The sequence below is a fragment of the Populus trichocarpa genome, chromosome 17 (assembly GCF_000002775.5).
Source record: "Populus trichocarpa isolate Nisqually-1 chromosome 17, P.trichocarpa_v4.1, whole genome shotgun sequence".
Classification (NCBI taxonomy): Eukaryota; Viridiplantae; Streptophyta; class Magnoliopsida; order Malpighiales; family Salicaceae; genus Populus; species Populus trichocarpa.
The window spans coordinates 9,105,066-9,124,815 of record NC_037301.2 but is presented as its reverse complement, the minus strand read 5'-3'; the positions used below and the strand labels follow the sequence as shown (position 1 = coordinate 9,124,815).

Genomic DNA, 19,750 nt, shown 5'->3' with positions numbered 1-19,750 from the left:
TGGCAGACAAGAAAACGCAATAAGAAGGATTAGAAATTAGTTAATGCGTGACCAAAGACGAGAAAAGTAGGCATTGTAATTCACAAACGTCAAGAAGCCAAGTAGCCAACCCTCCTCCGATGTGCTCATAAGACGGTCGCAATACAAAGAACAGATGTTGAAATACTTGGCAGCCAAGATCCAACATTCTTGGATGTTAGTGGCAGTTAATTGTATAGAGAAACTTATTTTCCGGTATACTTTGCCTTGCAAGACCAGTCCTGGGTGTCGAATGCTCAAAACTTTTGCTGACCGACTAGCATAAATGATGGTTCAGCTTTGTGGTCCTCGGAAAGGAACCAGATTGCATCATCACACAAACTACCCAACACATCAGGAATAGTACTGTCCAGCTTATGATCACTATAAATAAACGCAACTCCAAGCATATACCAACGAAGGTCAATTATTCAAGAGATTTGACAATTTATTTGTCAAGGAACTGTATTCAGAACCTGCAAGCTGTACAATGCACCGTCACATAGCTGCCAACCATAAGAATCCAAGAGAATCGATCTACATCCTACCGCTTAGTTTCCATTTACACATGTAAAGACTTTCAGTGAATAAGATGTATCAACAGCAGCCCAACTAAACCATGAAGTTGAAGAATTGTGATATCAACCACCATAATTAAAATAATTAAAAAAAAACCGACAGCTGAAAATGTTAGGTATAAACATCAATGATCCATAGATGTATCTTGAGCCTATAGTCCAAAACTGCGCACAATCCGGGCTTTGAACTCCAGTAGCTAAAATACAACTTTTAAGCTTCACATGTCAAAAGGCCAAAAACACAGTGCTCCCTTAGCATAGTAGCTAAAAAACAACTTTTAAGCTTCACATGTCAATAGGCCAAAAACACAAAATGCTCCCTTAGCATAGTAGCTGCTATTCATTAAAGCATTAGACGCTAATCTGTGTAAGAGTAGCTGCATCTAAAAGGACTAATATTTATTTTTATACAAGAACAGAAGTAAAAGACCCTTGCTGCTGTTTGAAAGAAAAACTTCACTCATGTGCTAGCCTTCTTGCCCAAATCAGCTGCAGCTTCGGCTGCCTGTGTCAAAACACCTGAAACCCAAAGAGCTCCCTTAGTAAAGTAGGGGCTGTTGACTACAGCATTAGCAGCTGATTTGGTGAATTCTGAAACATGGTACTTCTCATCCACGCCCTTCACAGTTTCCATTCCTGCAAAAATCTTATCAGCGAGCCCGATTCTATTGCTTAGCTCCGACATCTTGGCAGCTGCGGTAGCTAAGACTTGATGAGATTCGTCAAAAGCTTTGGCCTTGACCATTGCATCTTTTCCCAAAATGTATCCCTTGGATAACATTGTTTTAACAACTTCCTGAGCAACAGTTACTGCTTCTCCAGGGGTAGAAACAAACTGGCCGAAGGGAATTCCCTGCCGAGAATGTAGAAGAGTTGGTTCAAAAGAGAAGCTACACTAATAGAAAACTATTAGGTGCAATGTCATTTCACTTGCTATGAACAATTATTATGCAGGGTGCAATGTTCACATTCAGTGTTAAAAAGAATAGATAGTGCATCCAAGGAAGAGCAAGCTGTACAGCATGGTGGCATCCAATTCCAAAACTACGCACCCAATTTAGGACTTCTTAGATACAAGGGTATCATGACCATATAAAGATGTGATTTGGCTTGGTTGCATCATTGAGATGCACCTCAACCCCTTCACTTGTATGATAAACATCATGTGTTTTATTAAATCACCCAGTCGGGTTGCTTATATTGGCAATTACTATCTATCGTATTGTCTTAGTAACTTGCAGGTATGTTTTAGCTGGACAATGACCAAAACATGCTTGTTGAACTCTGGATGTATAGAGTGTTGATACATCCAAAACATACTACTGTACTTTTGATTTTCTGTCCAATAGGTTGCAAGAGGAAACGGCTATCCTTTACCTCTTATTGAGTTTTTGAAGAAATATTTCAAATTTTGAGATTAGATAAATTTTGCCATACTCAACTTAAACCGATGAGCTTAAGAATTTGTAAACTTATATACAAAATAAATGGGATAGTAAAAAGAGCACTCAGCATGCTACCACAAGTAAAGATATTACCGCTGAGCTGGTGTTTCCTTCATCCATTGATGAACTGCCCCAAGCATCAAATTCATCCACAAAAGTTCCCCAGTGTGTTATGCAAACACGTTGATCTACAATGGTGGCTCCCTAAAACATAAAATTAGAGCAAAATAAATCTATTAATCACTAAGAAAATGTCAGATTAATCACTAAGAAAATGTCAGATAGCTAGGCCAAAGAACCAAGTAGGTGTTCATGATGGCTATTGGATCATTCAGCTGAAAGCTGAAGTTCGATACAATACAAAACAAAAGAAATTCATTCAAGTTTATTCTGTAGCTAAAAAGGTAGCCTTCAAAATGATTTTTTCTCAGAAAAGGAAAACTAACGAGCAATTTGCCATCAGTAAGCATGTGAAATCATTAGCTGAAATCCTAATGATGATCTCATAAACACCAATTAAAAGAGAATTATAAACAGTTTTGAGTGATTAAAATATAGAGGCAATCCAAAAACGTTTTCTTAAGAGGTAATGATGAACTTCTAGTTCAATGGTCATTCAGATTTATGATTCCACATAAGGTCATACTTTGAAGCAGAACTGTGAACTTCCAACTTATGTCAGGCTATATTTGAGCTGGTTGTTCAAATCCAAATATTAAGATATTGAGATAACTTATTTGAGGTCAAAACTTCCAACTTATTCAGAGTTCAGACATGGGTAGAGTGACATTGTCATCATATCCATTGAAAAAAAAAAATCTTTATCACAATAATAACAGAGGAAAGTTGAAATTTCCCATCTTGAAGTCTTAGAAAGTAACTTGACGAGGAAAATAGCTATGAGGGTAGCTTAAACAAAATGGCTCACAAACTTTTTTTTTTCCCCCCAACTATATCAAGTAACTATTTTTATTGCCAGAAGTGAGAGCAGAAACTTGCACTGAGCAGGATAGCAGTTTGAAGACCGTAGGCATCTTTAAATGTTACGTATGCAGTACAAGCATATTCACCGGATCTGTTTTCAGAGTAAGCATTCCTCGAGTCAAATACAGTTTATGACCAAGGAAAAATAACAATGAATAGATGTGTGTGATTTGATTGTGCAAACATAATGCAGGCTCCAGAACCAAAAGCTGCTAGGCAAGAGTACAACAATCCAAGAAACATAGGGATAGCACTTAACACTGGCCTATCAACACCCTTTGACTCATCTCTTGATATGTGCAAGTTCCTGTTATTTGTAATTGTTACCAGAACAGAATGTTGACATCTCATCAAATGCCTCTTTTCCATAATATTTTATACTTAAATATAGAAAAATAAGTGAGCAACTAAGAATACATTAAATGATTGTAGATAGTAATGTTTGACCTCATATTTTGTGACAAAAAGCGTGGGAAAATACATTCCTAGTTTATCAGATGAATAAAGAAATACAGAGGAACGATTACCAAATAATGGAAATAGACAATACCGAATAAATAAAGAAATGCAGAGGAATGAATACTGAATAATGGAAAAGCTTTTATGAGAAACACATGAGGAATTCAAACCTTAATTTCAATTTTTGTTCAAGAAGCAATTCAATTTCAGAGACTGCATTAGAGGTCTTTAAACATACCAATCTTGGTTCAATGGAAAGGACAATTATTGGAATCCTCTAGCAAAGGAATTGCAATTATTTTAGGGATGGAGTTAGACTCCAAACATGTCATAAATTAATATTATCAATCTATCTATCTAAACCACTGATTCATTGAAAGGGTAAAACATATGCATTTCATTTTTTGACCTTTTACAAAAGAAGCATTCACTAATCAGTTTTTCAAGTATATAATGGCATAAATATACTGATGATTTGTAAATATACTCTGATGGAAATTGCTCTTAGGAGTAAATTCATAATTTGCAAGCAAGAAGCTCGGTGGCCGCATATTACCTGATGATTTCAACATGCTCAATAGCACCACAGTGAGAAAAAAATTCGTACACATCCTTCTCTTCTGCTTTAGGAGATAAGCTTGTAACCTCAGCAGTGTAACCACCGGGATACATGGTGAAGTTTTACAATGTGCAAGCTAGATATAAGTTGACCTGATTGAGGAGGTATTATATAAAATCTTAGCACATATTCTAACACAGCCAATTTTTGTTTCTAGAAATCATCATTGCTCCCTTCAACACCTTATAGAGATGATGCAATTATATACACAGAAAAGGCAAGTTTTTAAAGGATAGTTAAGATAAGAAAAATATCAGAATAAGACACTATGCATTATCATTTCCATTCAGCCTAGCCATATCTTGCAATCCTAAGGTCCATAACCTCCAGCGGCCCCTCCCTCACATCCCAATAGCACAACAAAAAATCATTAGATGCTCTTCCTTGAACTGTTAACATGAATTTCTAGAATAGATTAGTCTACAGTCATGCATAAATCTTCAAATCTCTTCAAATCTTCAAAACATATTTCCAAGGTAAAGAAAAATTAAAGAAACGCCCATATTACCAGGCTATCTAACAAGTGGAAATAACCCATGAAAAGAATTGATCGACATGCATTTCTTGATACTTGGGGGATTATTTGTAATAAAAAAAAGACAACAATTCATTAATTCATCAGAAAACATTAGAAAATAATGAACTCGAAATTTACGTGTAATCAGAAAGAATCAAGTGATTATCAAAAAAATGAAAATAAAAATATTGGATTAGGTTTGCATACCTGAGATGATTAGCTAGTTAACCAGGGAGAGAGAAATTAAGTACAGAGAAAGAGGTAGAGGTGAGCGAGTAACTAACGTCTAGAAGTTGCTAAGTGCCAACCGACAAATTTATAATCAAGCTGTTACCCCCACGCGCCACCAACACCACGTGTGATGTTAGATACTTTTAGTTAAATGGTTAATGAGGTAGTTAATTTGACTGGACTGAATTAGACATGGGCCGGACTCCATATTTTGTATTTAATGTGTATCGATTTTGTTTCGTGTATGTTAGACGTTAGATAAAATAGAAAATCTCTGTCTACGGCATGATCGTGGGTTTATAAAATAAATATTATAATTATAAATAAATATTAGATAAATAATAAAAATTAAAAATATTTTATAACAGAAAAAAAAGTTGTATTAGTAATATTATAATTATAAATAAATATTATATAAATAATAAAAATTAAAAATATTTTATAACAGAAAAAAAAGTTGTATTAGTAATCAAAAACTTAAAAACTGAATGAAATGATTTGTAGTAATCCATAATGTTTTGTGACAAAAAATACAGTGTTTTCCCAACATGATTTATCTTTTTGCTACATGATTTAGCTTTTCTGTTAATAAAAAAAATTACAAAGATAAATTATTTACCAGCTCAATATTAAAAAAAAATCGACAAAGAAAATTTTGAAAAAAATCATAAAAAAAAAAACCATGTAGGGAAGCATGTAGCAATCCATAGTGTTTTGTGAGGAAAGCGACAATGCTATCCCCACATGATTTAGTCTTATTATAATTGTAATTCTCAATCAACTCAATATTAAAAAAATAAAATCGACAAAGATAATTTTGAAAAAAATCATAATAAAAAAACAAAAAAAAAAACAATGTGGGGGAACACTACAACAATCACAGTGTTTTAAAGAAAAACAAATTACAAAGCTAAATTCTCACCCAGCTCAATATTAAAAAAATAAAATTGACAAAGATAATTTTGAAAAAAATCATAACAAAAAAACAGAAAAAAAAAAAAACTAAGTTGGAAACACTGTCGCAATCCACAGTGTTTTTGAGGAAAGCTACAGTGCTTCCCCACATGATTTAGCTTTAATTGTAATTACTTGTAATTATAATTCTCAACCACCTCAATATTAAAAACATAAAATCGACAAAGATAATTTTGAAAAAATCATAAGAAAAAAAAAACTATGTGGGAGACACTGTAGCAATCCACAGTGTTTTGTGAGGAAAGCTACAGTACTTTCTCCACATGATTTAGCTTTATTGTAATTGTAATTCTCAAAAAACTCAATATTGAAAAAACTAAAATTGACAAAGATAATTTTAGAAAAAAAAACATAAAAAAAACCATGTGGGGAAACACTGTAGCAATTCATAATGTTTTAAAGAAAAGAAATTACAAAGCTAAATTCTAACCAGCTCAATATTAAAATAATAAAATCGACAAAGATTATTGTGGAAAAAATCTTCACAAAAAAGAAAACACAAAAAAAGGAAAAAAACCATGTGAGGTAACACTATAGCAATCCACATTGTTTTGTGGGAAAAGCTACAATGCTTTCCTCATATGATTTAGCTTTTCTTGTAATTGTAATTCTCAACTAGCTTAATATTAAAAAAATAAATCAACAAAGACAATTTTAGTAAAAAAAACATAAAAAAAACCGTATGGTGAAAACACTGTAGCAATCCATAGTAATTTGTGAGGAAAGTTACACTGCTTTCCCCACATATTGTAATTGTAACAAGCAGCTTAATATTAAAAAATAAAATTGAAAAAGATAATTTTTAAAAAAAGCATAAAAAACAAAAAAAAAAAACTATGTGAGGAAACATTGTAGCATTCCACAATGTTTTAAAGAAAAAATTATAAAGCTAAATTCTCAACCAGCTCAATATTAAAAAAATAAAATCGACAGATAATTTTTAAAAAAATCATAACAAAAAAGAAAACAAAAAAAAAACAGGAAAAAAAACCATGTGGAGAAACACTATAGCAATCCACAGTGTTTTGTGAGGAAAGCTACAGTGCTTTTCCCACATGATTTAGCATTATTGTAATTGTAATTCTCAACCAACTCAATATTAAGAAAATAAAACTGACAAAGATAATTTTGGAAAAAATTATAATAAAAAAACAATATGGGGGAACACTACAACAATCCACAATGTTTTAAATAAAAAAATTACAAAGCTAAATTCTCACCCAACTCAATATTAAGAAAATAAAATCGATAAAGATAATTTTGAAACAATTCATAACAAAAAAAACACAAAAAAATAGAAAAAAAAACCATGTTGGAAACACTGTAGTAATACACAATGTTTTTTGTGGAAAGCTACAGTGCTTCACCACATGATTTAGCCTTACTTGTAATTACTTGTCATTGTAATTCTCAACCAGCTCAATATTAAAAACATAAAATTGGCAAAGATAATTTTGAAAAAATCATAAGAAAAAAAAATATTGTGGGGAGACACTATAGCAATCAACAATGTTTTGTGAGGAAAGTTATAGTGCTTTCTCCACATGATTTAACTTTATTGTAATTGTAATTCTCGACAACCTCAATATTAAAAAAAAATCGACAAACACAATTTTAGAAAAAAAAAACATGTGGTGAAACCACTGTAGCAATCTATAGTAATTTGTGTGGAAAGCTACACTGCTTTCCCCAAATATTATAATTGTAACAAGCAGCTTAATATTAAAAAATAAAATCAACAAAGATAATTTTGAAAAAAATCATAAAAAAACAAAAACAAAAAAAACCATGTGGTGAAACACTGTAGCAATCCACAATGTTTTAAAGAAAAAAAATTATAAAGCTAAATTCTCAACCAGCTCAATTTAAAAAATAAAATCGACAAAGATAATTTTTTAAAAAATCATAACAAAAAAAAAACAAAAGAAAAAATAGGAAAAAAACCGTGTGGCGAAATACTATAGCAATCCACAGTGTTTTGTGAGGAAAGCTACAATGCTTTCCCCACATGATTTAGCATTACTTGTAATTGTAATTCTCAACTAGTTCAATATTAAAAAAATAAAATCGACAAAGATAATTTTGGAAAAACCTTAACAAAAAAAAACCTTGTAGGGAAACACTGTAGCAATCCATAATATTTTTTTAAAAAAATAATTACAAAGCTAAATTATAACCACCTCAAAAAATAATAATAAAATTGACAAAGATAATTTTGGAAAAAATGATATCAAAAAAGAAAACACAAAAAAAGGGAAAAAAAAAACCTTGTGGTGAAATACTATAACAATCCACAGTGTTTGTGAGAAAAACTTGCTTTTCCCATATGATTTAGCCTTAGTTGTAATTGTAATTCTCAACCAGCTTCATATTAAAAAAATAAAATTGACAAAGACAATTTTAGAAAAAAAAACATTAAAAAAACAAAAAAAAAACTTTATGGGGAAAACACTGTAGCAATTCATAGTAATTTGTGAGGAAATATACAGTGCTTTTCCACATATTGTAATTGTAACAACCAGCTTAATATTAAGAAAATAAAATCAACAAAGATAATTTTACAAAAAAAAACATAAACAAAAACAAAAACAAACCATGTGGGGAAACACTGTAGCAATCCACAATGTTTTAAAGAAAATAAAATTATATAGCTAAATTCTCAACCAGTTCAATATTAAAAAAAAAATCGACAAAGATAATTTTGAAAAAACTCATAACAAAAAAGAAAACATAAAAAAACAGGAAAAAAAACCGTGTGGAGAAACACTATAGCAATTCACAGTGTTTTGTGAGGAAAGCTACAGTGTTTTCCCCACATGATTTAGCCTTACTTGTAATTGTAATTCTCGACCAGCTCAATATTAAAAAAATAATCTCGACAAAGACAGTTTTGGAAAAAACCATAACAAAAAAACCATGTGGGGGAAACATTGTAGCAATCCATAATGTTTTTTTTTTAATTACAAAGCTAAATTATAACCAGCTCAATATTAAAATAATAAAATTGACAAAGATAATTTTGAAAAAAATGATAACAAAAAAAAAACACAAAAAAAGGAAAAAAAAACCTTGTGGGGAAACACTATAACAATCCACAATGTTTTATGAGGAAAGCTACAATGCTTTTCCCCACATAATTTAGCCTTACTTGTAATTGTAATTCTCAACCGGCTTAATATTAAAAAAATAAAATCGACAAATATAATTTTGAAAAAAATCATAACAAAAAAAAACTAAAAAAAACAGGAAAAAAAAACATGTAGGGAAACACTATAGCAATCCATAGTGTTTTGTGAGGAAAACTATAATGCTTTCTCCCACATGATTTAGCCCTACTTGTAATTTCTTGTAATTGTAATTCTCGACCAGCTCAATATTAAAAAAATAAAATCGACAAAGACAATTTGGGAAAAAACCTTAACAAAAAAAACCTTATGGGGAAACACTGTAGCAATCCACAGTAATTTGTAAGGAAAGCTACAGTGTTTTCCCCACATATTGTAATTGTAATTCTCAATTAGTTTAATAATTAAAAATAAAATCAACAAATATAATTTTGAAAAAAATCATAAAAAACAAAAAAAAAAATCATGTGGGGAAACACTTTAGCAATGCATAGTGTTTTGTGAGAAAAGCTACAGCTGTAATTCTCAACTAACTCAATATTAAAATAATAAAATCGACAAATAATTTTGAAAAAAATCATAACAAAAAAACCTATGTGAGGAAACGTTGTAGCAATTCATAGTGTTTTAAAGAAAAAGCTATAACTGTAATTCTCAACTAACTCAATATTAAAAAAATAAAATCGACAAATAATTTAAAAAAAAAATCATAACAAAAAAAACTATGTGGGGAAACGCTGTAGCAATTCACAATGTTTTAAAGGAAAAGAATTACAAAGCTAAATTCTTAACCAACTCAATATTAAAAAAATAAAATTGACAAAAATAATTTTAGAAAAAAACAAAAAAAAATGAAAAAAAAGAATAAAAATTGGGGAAAATAAAAAAAAAATAAAATAAAATAAAAGCATTGTAGCAATTTACATTAACATGTGAGGAAGGCTATATAGTGTTTTCCCCGCATGTTTTAGCTATATTGTAAGTGTAAATCTTATCAAATATTTTTAGTGTAGATTATTATATATTTTAATCTAAAAATTTAATTTATTTTGTTTCATGAATAAATATTTTCTTAATTATTAGTATTTATTTAAATAAAACCCATAATTTGTTTTTATGTTAATTAACACCTTATTTCAGTAATTAACTAACTTGCATGCACTTGTAATTGCTTTAAATTAATTAAGATATGTTTAAATTGTTGAGATAAATTAATATAAAGATTTTTAATTTTTTAATTCATTTTACTTTTCAATATTAGGCCATTGCTCGTCTGCATTTATAATGACATATGGTTAATAATATCACGCATGTTTTATAAATTGTTTCATATATATCTTCATTAATCCTTTAATAACATATAAAGAGATTATAGTCCAAATTTAAAACAAGTTATTTTACATGTTTTGGGCTTATGAAATAAAACTACAACCTTAGTGAAGACTCAGCTACAGCAGCAATGCGACACTCTACGCATAATCAATATTACAGCTTCACTGAAAAGCAGCTTTAAGCAATGGTCTGAAGTCTGAAGTTCGTTGAAAACGGTTCCAACAAAGCATTTCAAGATTGCAGCAACCAACCATCTAGGTGTGGTGGCCAGTGGTAAGAGCTTGGGACCAAGATGTTTGCTCCCTCTGTGGTCTCAGGTTCGAGTCCTGTGGTTGCTCATATGATGGCTACTGGAGGCTTACATGGTCGTTAACTTCAGAGCCCGTGAGATTAGTCGAGGTGCGCGCAAGCTAGCCCGGACACCCCCGTTAAACTAAAAAAAAAAAAAAAGATTGCAGCAACCAGCTGAGAGACACAACAGGCTCAACCTTAGTGAAGACGAAGGGTGCTGGAATAAAATGTGCATCCAAGTAAAACATGCTGCGTCAAATACTGCACAAAATATTTCATGGGATCATCATAGTGTGTCTTTTTCACTCGATATGCTCTCATCTTCTAAAAGGTGACCTGATTATCCAAGCTGCGGAGACCACAAAAAATTGAAACAGAAATGGACTCATGACATCAAAGATTCTATTCCAAAATTCTTCCCAAATCATTTGCGGAGGTCGGCAACTCGGTGCATGGCCTCCGGCGCCAGATCCCATGAGTTACTAATTTCCTGTTTAGTATTGCGTTATGAAATGAGTTGGTTAAAGTTTGAATTTTTTTTTTGTTGAAAATTAATTTTTTTATATATTTTTAGATATTTTGATGTTTTGATAACAAATATAATTTTTTTAAAATAAAAAAATATATTATTTTGATGTATTCTCGAGTAAAAAATACGTTGAAAAACAATCGTCATCACACTCTTAAACAATTGTTATCACACTCTCAAACAACTCCAAGGTATATTATAATTATATTCATGCAATGCCAAATTAATGAATGGAGATTTCATATAAAAAAACACATGAATAGAACAACATAAATCAGGCGAAGGGATCCAAACAGCTTCTATAAGTGTGTTTGGTATTGCGATTGCTGTTATGGTTGTGGTTTTAAAAAAGTTGTTTTATAAAAAAATACTTTTAGTTGAGGTTGGTTTGGAAAAATATATGTTTGGTTAAAACTGTGGTTGAAATTGAGGTTGGACAAAAAGTAGTTTAATGTTTGGTTAAAAAAATGCTTTTCAAATTAAGGTTATAAAATAATTAAAAAACATTTTTAATTTAAATATTGTAGATTTAACTACTATTATTACATCATGAAATAAATAATATTGATATCAAAATTTGATTATTATTCCATTAAACTATATGCAAAGTCATCACATACGAAATCTATCCAACAATGACTATATTTTTCATGGTTTCTTAAGCACGCAACAACAAAAATTGAATTTTTTGTTATGTCATCAAGCGATATCCTTCTATTTTTTGGAATAAAACACAATTAAAATAAAAATAAAAACTGAATTTTTTTTAACTGGGTCGGACCCGGCAAGAACATAATTGGAATTGCGATCAAATTCCACAAATGCTATGTCATCATGCGATATCCTTCTAATTTATGTAGTGTTATTAAATAATATTAAATACTAGTTTTTCGAGTAAAACTCAATTTTTTTTAAAAAAATTTACAATTTCATTACGTACAAAATTCATTCGACAAGAACTACAGTTTTCATGATTTTTTGAGCGTGCAATAAAATTAGGTAAAGTATTATCAGGAATAAAATTGAGATTACAGTACGAGTAAATTTAATTCACCTTAAACTAATTTTTTAAAAAAACAAAAAAAAATTGTTGTTCACGTTCACGTTCACGTGAACAGTTCAAGTGAAATCAATTAACTACACTGGTTTTTTTAAAAAAAAAAACTGTTCACTTTAGTGAACAGTGCGGCAGTGGAGCATGGCTCCACTGTTCATTGAAAAATCAGCACGAGAAGCATCAAATGCTGCTTCTCCAAACCTGTGGCACGACACCGAAAATTGGTGGGTCCTACCAAGAAAACTCACTATTTTTTTCTATTACCAAACACTGATATATGTGGTTGCGAGTGAACCTCACCCGCAGCTACATTACCAAACAATGTCTATACCTACTCATCATCTCATTTCAAATCCCGTTGCTGAATCCAAGTTCACAAGTTCCTTTACAGTCCAACAACAAAATCACAACACTGGCCATGGTTCTGCTTGTCTTATTGTGAGAAACAAGGGCCCTTGCCTAAGATTTTTCTATCCATAATCATTCAAATATTGAGTTCGGAAAGTGGTTAAGGTGATGCAAAATGTATAGCTTAATTACGGAAAGTATTTATAGGTGGCATTTTGGAAGATGATTCATGCTTTTAGGACAAGTTTCGCAAAACGAGGCATTAAAGATGGATGGTAGAAGATAAAGGTTGCTTCTTGAGGCACAATTTTTGGCGGATTAAAGGAGCTATTAGGCTGTGCGGACTAAAGAGAGACATAGTGGGTCTGCATTTTCGTAGGGTAAAGAAATATATCATTAAGTGGCTAGCCGACAAAAAAACGCGATAAGAAAGATTAGAAATGAGTTAATGTGTGACCAAAGACTTGAAAAGTACGCATTATCATTCACATTTGTCAAGAAGTCAAGTAGCCAACCCTCCTCCGATGTGCTCATAAGACGGTCGCAATACAAAGATCTAGCATTCTTGGATGTTAGTGGCAGTCAATTGTATAGAGAAACTTATTTTCCGGTATACTTGCCTTGCAAGACCAGTCCTGGGCGTCGAATGCTCAAACTTTTGCTGACCGACCAGCATAAATGATGGTTCAGCTTTGTGGTCGTCGGAAAGGAACCAGATTGCATCATAACACAATCTATCCAACACATCAGGAATAGTAACTGCCCAGCTTATGATCCCTATAAATAAATGTAACTCCAAGCATATAGCAACAAAGGTCAATTATTCAAGAGATTTGACAATTTATTTGTCAAGGAACTGTATTCAGAACCAGCAAGCTGTAAAATGCACCATCACATAGCTGCCAACAATAAGAATCCAAGAGAATCGATCTGCATCCTATCGCTTAGTTTCCATTTACACATGTTAGAACATCATAAAGGTAACCCACCAAAGAAACAACCTCTAAGAAAGTTGCAATGCATGTTATGACTTTCAGTGAATAAGATGTATTAACGGCAGACCATCTAAGTCATGCAGTTGAAGAATTGTGATATCAACCACCATAATTAAAAAAAAAAACCAAGAGCTGAAAATGTCAGGTATAAACATCAATGATCCATAAGATGTATCTTGAGCCTAAAGTCCAAAAATGTGCACAATCCTGGGCATTGAACTCCAGTAGCTAAAAAACAACTTATAAGCTTCACATGTCAAAAGCCAAAAACACAAAGTGCTCCCTTAGCATAGTAGCTGCTATTCATTAAAGCATTAGAAGGTAATCTGTCTATGAGTAGCTGCATCTAAAATGACTAATATTTATTTTTATACAAGAACAAAAGTAAAAGACCCTTACTGTTGTTCGAAAGAAAAACTTCACTCATGTGCTAGCCTTCTTGCCCATATCAGCTGCAGCTTCGGCTGCCTGTGTCAAAACACCTGAAACCCAAAGAGCTCCCTTAGCAAAGTAGGTGCTGTTGACTACAGCATTAGCAGCTGCTACAGCTGTTTTCCCTGTAAAAGTTGCTGCAGAAACAGCTGCTGTCCCAGTAACTGATGCAGCTGATTTGGTGAATTCTGAAACATGGTACTTCTCATCCACGCATTTCACAGTTTCCATTCCTGCATAAATCTTGTCAGTGAGCCCGATTCTATTGCTTAGCTCGGACACCTTGGCAGCTGCGGTAGCTAAGACTTGATGAGATTCGTCAAAAGCTTTGGCCTTGACCATTGCATCTTTTCCCAAAATGTATCCCTTGGATAACATTGTTTTAACAACTTCCTGAGCAACAGTTACTGCTTCTCCAGGGGTAGAAACAAACTGGTTGAAGGGAATTCCCTGCCAAGAATGTAGAAGAGTTGGTTCAAAAGGTAAGATACACTAATAGAAAACTATTAGGTACCGTGTCATTTCACTTACTATGAACAATTATTAAGCAGGGTGCAATGTTCACAATCAGTATTAAAAATAATAGATAGTGCATCCAAGGAAGAGCAAGCTGTACAGCATGGTGGCATCCAATTCCAAAACTACGCACCCAATTTAGGACTTCTTAGATACAAGGGTATCATGACCATATAAAGATGTGATTTGGCTTGGTTGCATCATTGACATGCACTTCAACCCCTTCACTTGTATGATAAACATCAAGTTTTTTATTAAATCACCCAGTTGGGTTGCTTATATTGGCAATTAATATCTATTGTATTGTCTTAGTAACTTGCAGATATGTTTTAACTGGACATTGACCAACACATGCTTGTTGAACTCTGGATGTATCGTGTATTGATACATCCAAAACATACTACTGTACTTTTGGTTTTCTGTCCAGTAGGTTGCAAGAGGAAATGGCTATCCTTTACCTCTTATTGAGTTTTTGAAGAAATATTTCAAATTTTGAGATTAGATAAATTTTTCCGTACTCAACTTAAACCGATGAGCTTAAGAATTTGTAAACTTATATACAAAATAAATGGGATAGTAAAAAGAGCACTCAGCATGCTACCACAAGTAAAGATATTACCGCTGAGCTGGTGTTTCCTTCATCCTTTGATGAACTTCCCCAAGCATCAAATTCATCCACAAAAGTTCCCCAGTGTGTTATGCAAACACGTTGATCTACAATGGTGGCTCCCTAAAAAATAAAATTAGTGCAAAATAAATCTATTAACCACTAAGAAAATGTCAGATAGCTAGGCCAAAGAACCAAGTAGGTGTTCATGATGGCTATTGGATCATTCAGCTGAAAGCTGAAGTTCGATACAATACAAAACAAAAGAAATTCATTCAAGTTTATTCTGTAGCTAAAAGGTAGCCTTCAAAATGATTTTTTCTCAGAAAAGGAAAACTAACGAGCAATTTGCCATCAGTAAGCATGTGAAATCATTAGCTGAAATCCTAATGATGATCTCATAAACACCAATTAAAAGAGATTATAAACAGCTTTAAGTGATTAAAATATAGAGGCAATCCAAAAACGTTTTCTTAAGAGGTAATGATGAACTTCTAGTTCAATGGTCATTCAGATTTATGATTCCACATAAGGTCATACTTTGAAGCAGAACTGTGAACTTCCAACTTATGTCAGGCTATCTTTGAGCTGGTTGTTCAAATCCAAATATTAAGATATTGAGATAACTTATTTGAGGTCAAAACTTCCAACTTATTCAGAGTTCAGACATGGGTAGAGTGACATTGTCGTCATATCCATTGAAAAAAAAAAAAATCTTTATCACAATAATAGCAGAGGAAAGTTGAATTTTCCATCTTGAAGTCTTAGAAAGTAACTTGACGAGGAAAATAGCTATGAGGGTAGCTTAAACAAAATGGCTCACAAACTTTCTTTTTTCCCCAACTATATCAAGTAACTATTTTTATTGCCAGAAGTGAGAGCAGAAACTTGCACTGAGCAGGATAGCAGTTTGAAGACCGTAGGCATCTTTAAATGTTACGTATGCAGTACAAGCATGTTCACCGGATCTGTTTTCAGAGTAAGCATTCCTCGAGTCAAATACAGTTTATGACCAAGGAAAAATAACAATGAATAGATGCGTGTGATTTGATTGTGCAAACATAATGCAGGCTCCAGAACCAAAAGCTGCTAGGCAAGAGTACAACAATCCAAGAAACATAGGGATAGCATTCAACACTGGCCTATCAACACCCTTTGACTCATCTCTTGATATGTGCAAGTTCCTGTTATTTGTAATTGTTACCAGAACATAATGTTGACATCTCATCAAATGCCTCTTTTCCATAATATTTTATACTTAAATATAGAAAAATAAGTGAGCAACTAAGAATAGTAATGTTCGACCTCATATTTTGTGAGAAAAAGCGTGGGAAAATACATTCCTAGTTTATCATATGAATAAAGAAATACAGAGGAACGATTACCAAATAATGGAAATAGACAATACCGAATAAATAAAGAAATGCAGAGGAATGAATACTGAATAATGGAAAAGCTTTAATGAGAAACACATGAGGAATTCAAACCTTAATTTCATTTTTTGTTCAAGAAGCAATTCAATTTCAGAGACTGCATTAGAGGTCTTTAAACATACCAATCTTGGTTCAATGGAAAGGATAATTATTGGAATCCTCTAGCAAAAGAATTGCAATTATTTTAGGGATGGAGTTAGACTCCAAACATGTCATAAATTAATATTATCAATCTATCTATCTAAACCACTGATTCCCCATAATTGAAAGGGTAAAACATATGCATTTCATTTTTTGACCTTTTACAAAAGAAGCATTCACTAATCAGTTTTTCAAGTGTATAATGGCATAAATATACTGATGATTTGTAAATATACTCTGATGGGAATTGCTCTTAGGAGTAAATTCATAATTTGCAAGCAAGAAGCTCGGTGGACGCATATTACCTGATGATTTCAACATGCTCAATAGCACCACAGTGAGAGAAAAATTCGTACACATCCTTCTCTTCTGCTTTAGGAGATAAGCTTGTAACCTCAGCAGTGTAACCACCGGGATACATGGTGAAGTTTTACAATGTGCAAGCTAGATATAAGTTGACCTGATTGAGGAGGTATATATATAAAATCTTAGCAGCATATTCTAACACAGCCAATTTTTGTTTCTAGAAATCATCATTGCTCCCCTCAACACCTTATAGAGATAATGCAATTATATACACAGAAAAGGCAAGTTTTTAAAGGATAGTTAAGATAAGAAAAATATCAGAATAAGACAATATGCACTATCATTTCCATTCAACCTAGCCATATCTTGCAATCCTAAGGTCCATAACCTCCAGCGGCCCCTCCCTCACATCCCCATAGCACAACAAAAAATCATTAGATGCTCTTGGGGGTGAACTGTTAACATGAATTTCTAGAATAGATTAGTCTACAGTCATGCATAAATCTTCAAATCTCTTCAAATCTTCAAAACATATTTCCAAGATAAAGAAAAATTAAAGAAACGCCCATATTACCAGGCTATTTAACAAGTGGAAATAACCCATGAAAAGAATTGATCAACATGCATTTCTTGATACTTGGAGGATTATTTGTAATAAAAAAAAAGACAACAATTCATTAATTCATCAGAAAACATTAGAAAATAATGAACTCGAAATTTACGTGTTATCAGAAAGAATCAAGTGATTATCAAAAAATGAAAATAAAAATATTGGATTAGGTTTGCATACCTGAGATGATTAGCTAGTTAACCAGGGAGAGAGAAATGAAGCGCAGAGAAAGAGGTAGAGGTGAGGTGAGCGAGTAACTAACGTCTAGAAGTTGCAAAGTACCAACCGACAGCGTTATAATCAAACTGTTACCCCCACGCGCCACCAACACCACGTGTGATGTTAGATACTTTTAGTTAAATGGTTAATGAGGTAGTTAATAACTTAATATTACTGGACTGAATTAGACATGGGCCGGACTCCATATTTTGTATTTAATGTGTATTGATTTTGTTTTGTGTCTGTTAGATATCAGATAAAATACAACATATTGTAATTGTAATGATAATAATATTTTTTTTTTGGGTGTAGATTATTATATGTTTTAATTTAAAATTTTAATTTATTTTGTTTTAAGAATAAATATCTTTTTTGAAATTATTAGTCTTTATTTAAATACTATTTTATTTTAAATAAAATCCATGATTTTTTTATGTTAATTAACATTTTATTTCGGTAATTAATTAACTTGCATATACTTGTAATTGCTTAAAATTAAATTATGTTTGAACGGTTGAAATAAATTAATTTAAAGATTTTCAATTCTTTAAATTATTTAACATGTTTTGGGTTTATGAAATAAAACAAACAGCATAGATTTCATGATATCTAAAAACATTACAAACCTCCAACTAAATTCAGTATCATAAAGTAATAGCTTACTTACAACTTAGTACAAAGAAAAAGCAAAGTGGTAGTGGATGGTTTCGTTGTCACAAACTCGCTAAATTATCTCACCGGGAAAGGGAATGGTTTTATTTTCAAAAACTTTCCTGTGTATTTTTGCGTTTTAAAAGTGTTTTTTAAAAATATTAATTTTTTTTATTTTTTTCTTTACTTCAAAGTAATATGTTTTTGATATTTTTATATCATTTTGATGCGCTGATATCAAAAATAATTTTTTAAAAATACAAAAAAACATTATCTTGAATCCTTGATACAATTCTGAGTGAAAAACACTTTGAAAAGCAACCGCAACCACACTCCCAAACAGGTTGCTACAGCAGCAATGCGACGGCACTCAACGCATAATCAATAATACAACTTCACTAAAAAGCAGCTTTAAGCAATGGTACTCTGAAGTCTGAAGTTCGTTGAAAACGGTTCCAAGAAAGCATTTCAAGATTGCAACAACCATACCCTGAGGGGTGTAGCTTGTTAAATAATATTTATCTAATCTTATTTATTAGGGGTAGAATAATATTTTCAATTTAACCTATATATAATTCCTTTGTATTTAGCTTTGTTCTGTCTCTGTAATTGTTTTGGTATTTCTTCTTCTCTTCAGTTTCTGCAATTTGGTATTTGCGTTCAGTTTCTGTAATTTTTTTTTAGTGATATTTTGTCTTCCGATTCTACAAAATCTGGTATTTCGACTTTCCTTCAGCAATTTCATATTTCTGTTCTGTCTCTGCAATTGTTTTGGCATTTCGTCTTCTCTTCAGTTTCTGCAATTTGGTATTTGCGTTCAGTTTCTGCAATTTTTTTTGGAGTGATATTTTGTCTTCCGATTCTACAAAATCTGGTATTTTGACTTTCCTTCAGCTTCTGCAATTTGGTATTTCTGTTCTGTCTCTGCAATTGTTTTGGTATTTTGTCTTCTATTTAGTTTTTGCAATTTGGTATTTGCGTTCAGTTTCTGTAATTTTTTTTGGAGTGATATTTTGTCTTCCGCTTCTGCAATTTTTTTTGGAGTGATATTTTGTCTTCCGCTTCTGCAAAATCTGGTATTTCAACTTTCCTTCAGCTTCTGCCATGGCATTTACTACCAAAAAGATTGTTTGGTTACGTTGATTACTTGTTGATATAAGGGTTTTCTTTTCTCATCCTACTTCTATGTATTGTGACAACCAGAGTTCTATTCAGATTGCTCACAACTCGGTTTTTCATGAGCGAACTAAGCACATTGAAATCGATTGTCATCTTACTCGTCATCATCTCAAGCATGGCACCATTGCTTTGCATTTTGTACCTTCTTCCTTG

At 32.1% G+C, this 19,750-nt stretch overlaps 1 protein-coding gene across 2 annotated transcripts; it reads right to left on the bottom strand.

The window, feature by feature from the left end:
- Positions 1–706: 706 nt before the first annotated feature.
- LOC7482466 (binding partner of ACD11 1) lies at positions 707–17,897 on the bottom strand. 2 transcript variants are annotated; one of them, XM_052448307.1, is made up of 6 exons: positions 17,729–17,897; positions 16,938–17,092; positions 15,947–16,026; positions 15,071–15,177; positions 13,986–14,385; positions 707–1,115 (listed from the first exon to the last, which is right to left on the bottom strand). In XM_052448307.1, the coding sequence occupies exons 2-6, from the start codon at positions 17,051–17,053 to the stop codon at positions 1,057–1,059; spliced, it is 762 nt and encodes a 253-aa protein (XP_052304267.1). In that variant the 5' UTR covers positions 17,054–17,092; positions 17,729–17,897; the 3' UTR covers positions 707–1,056. The 2 variants fall into 2 exon arrangements, with proteins under 2 accessions (XP_052304267.1, XP_052304268.1); XM_052448308.1 differs by lacking the exons at positions 13,986–14,385; positions 15,071–15,177; positions 15,947–16,026; positions 16,938–17,092; positions 17,729–17,897 and adding exons at positions 2,135–2,241; positions 3,037–3,116; positions 4,041–4,195; positions 4,828–4,981 and having other exon boundaries at positions 707–1,449.
- Between the last annotated feature and the right edge of the window lie 1,853 nt (positions 17,898–19,750).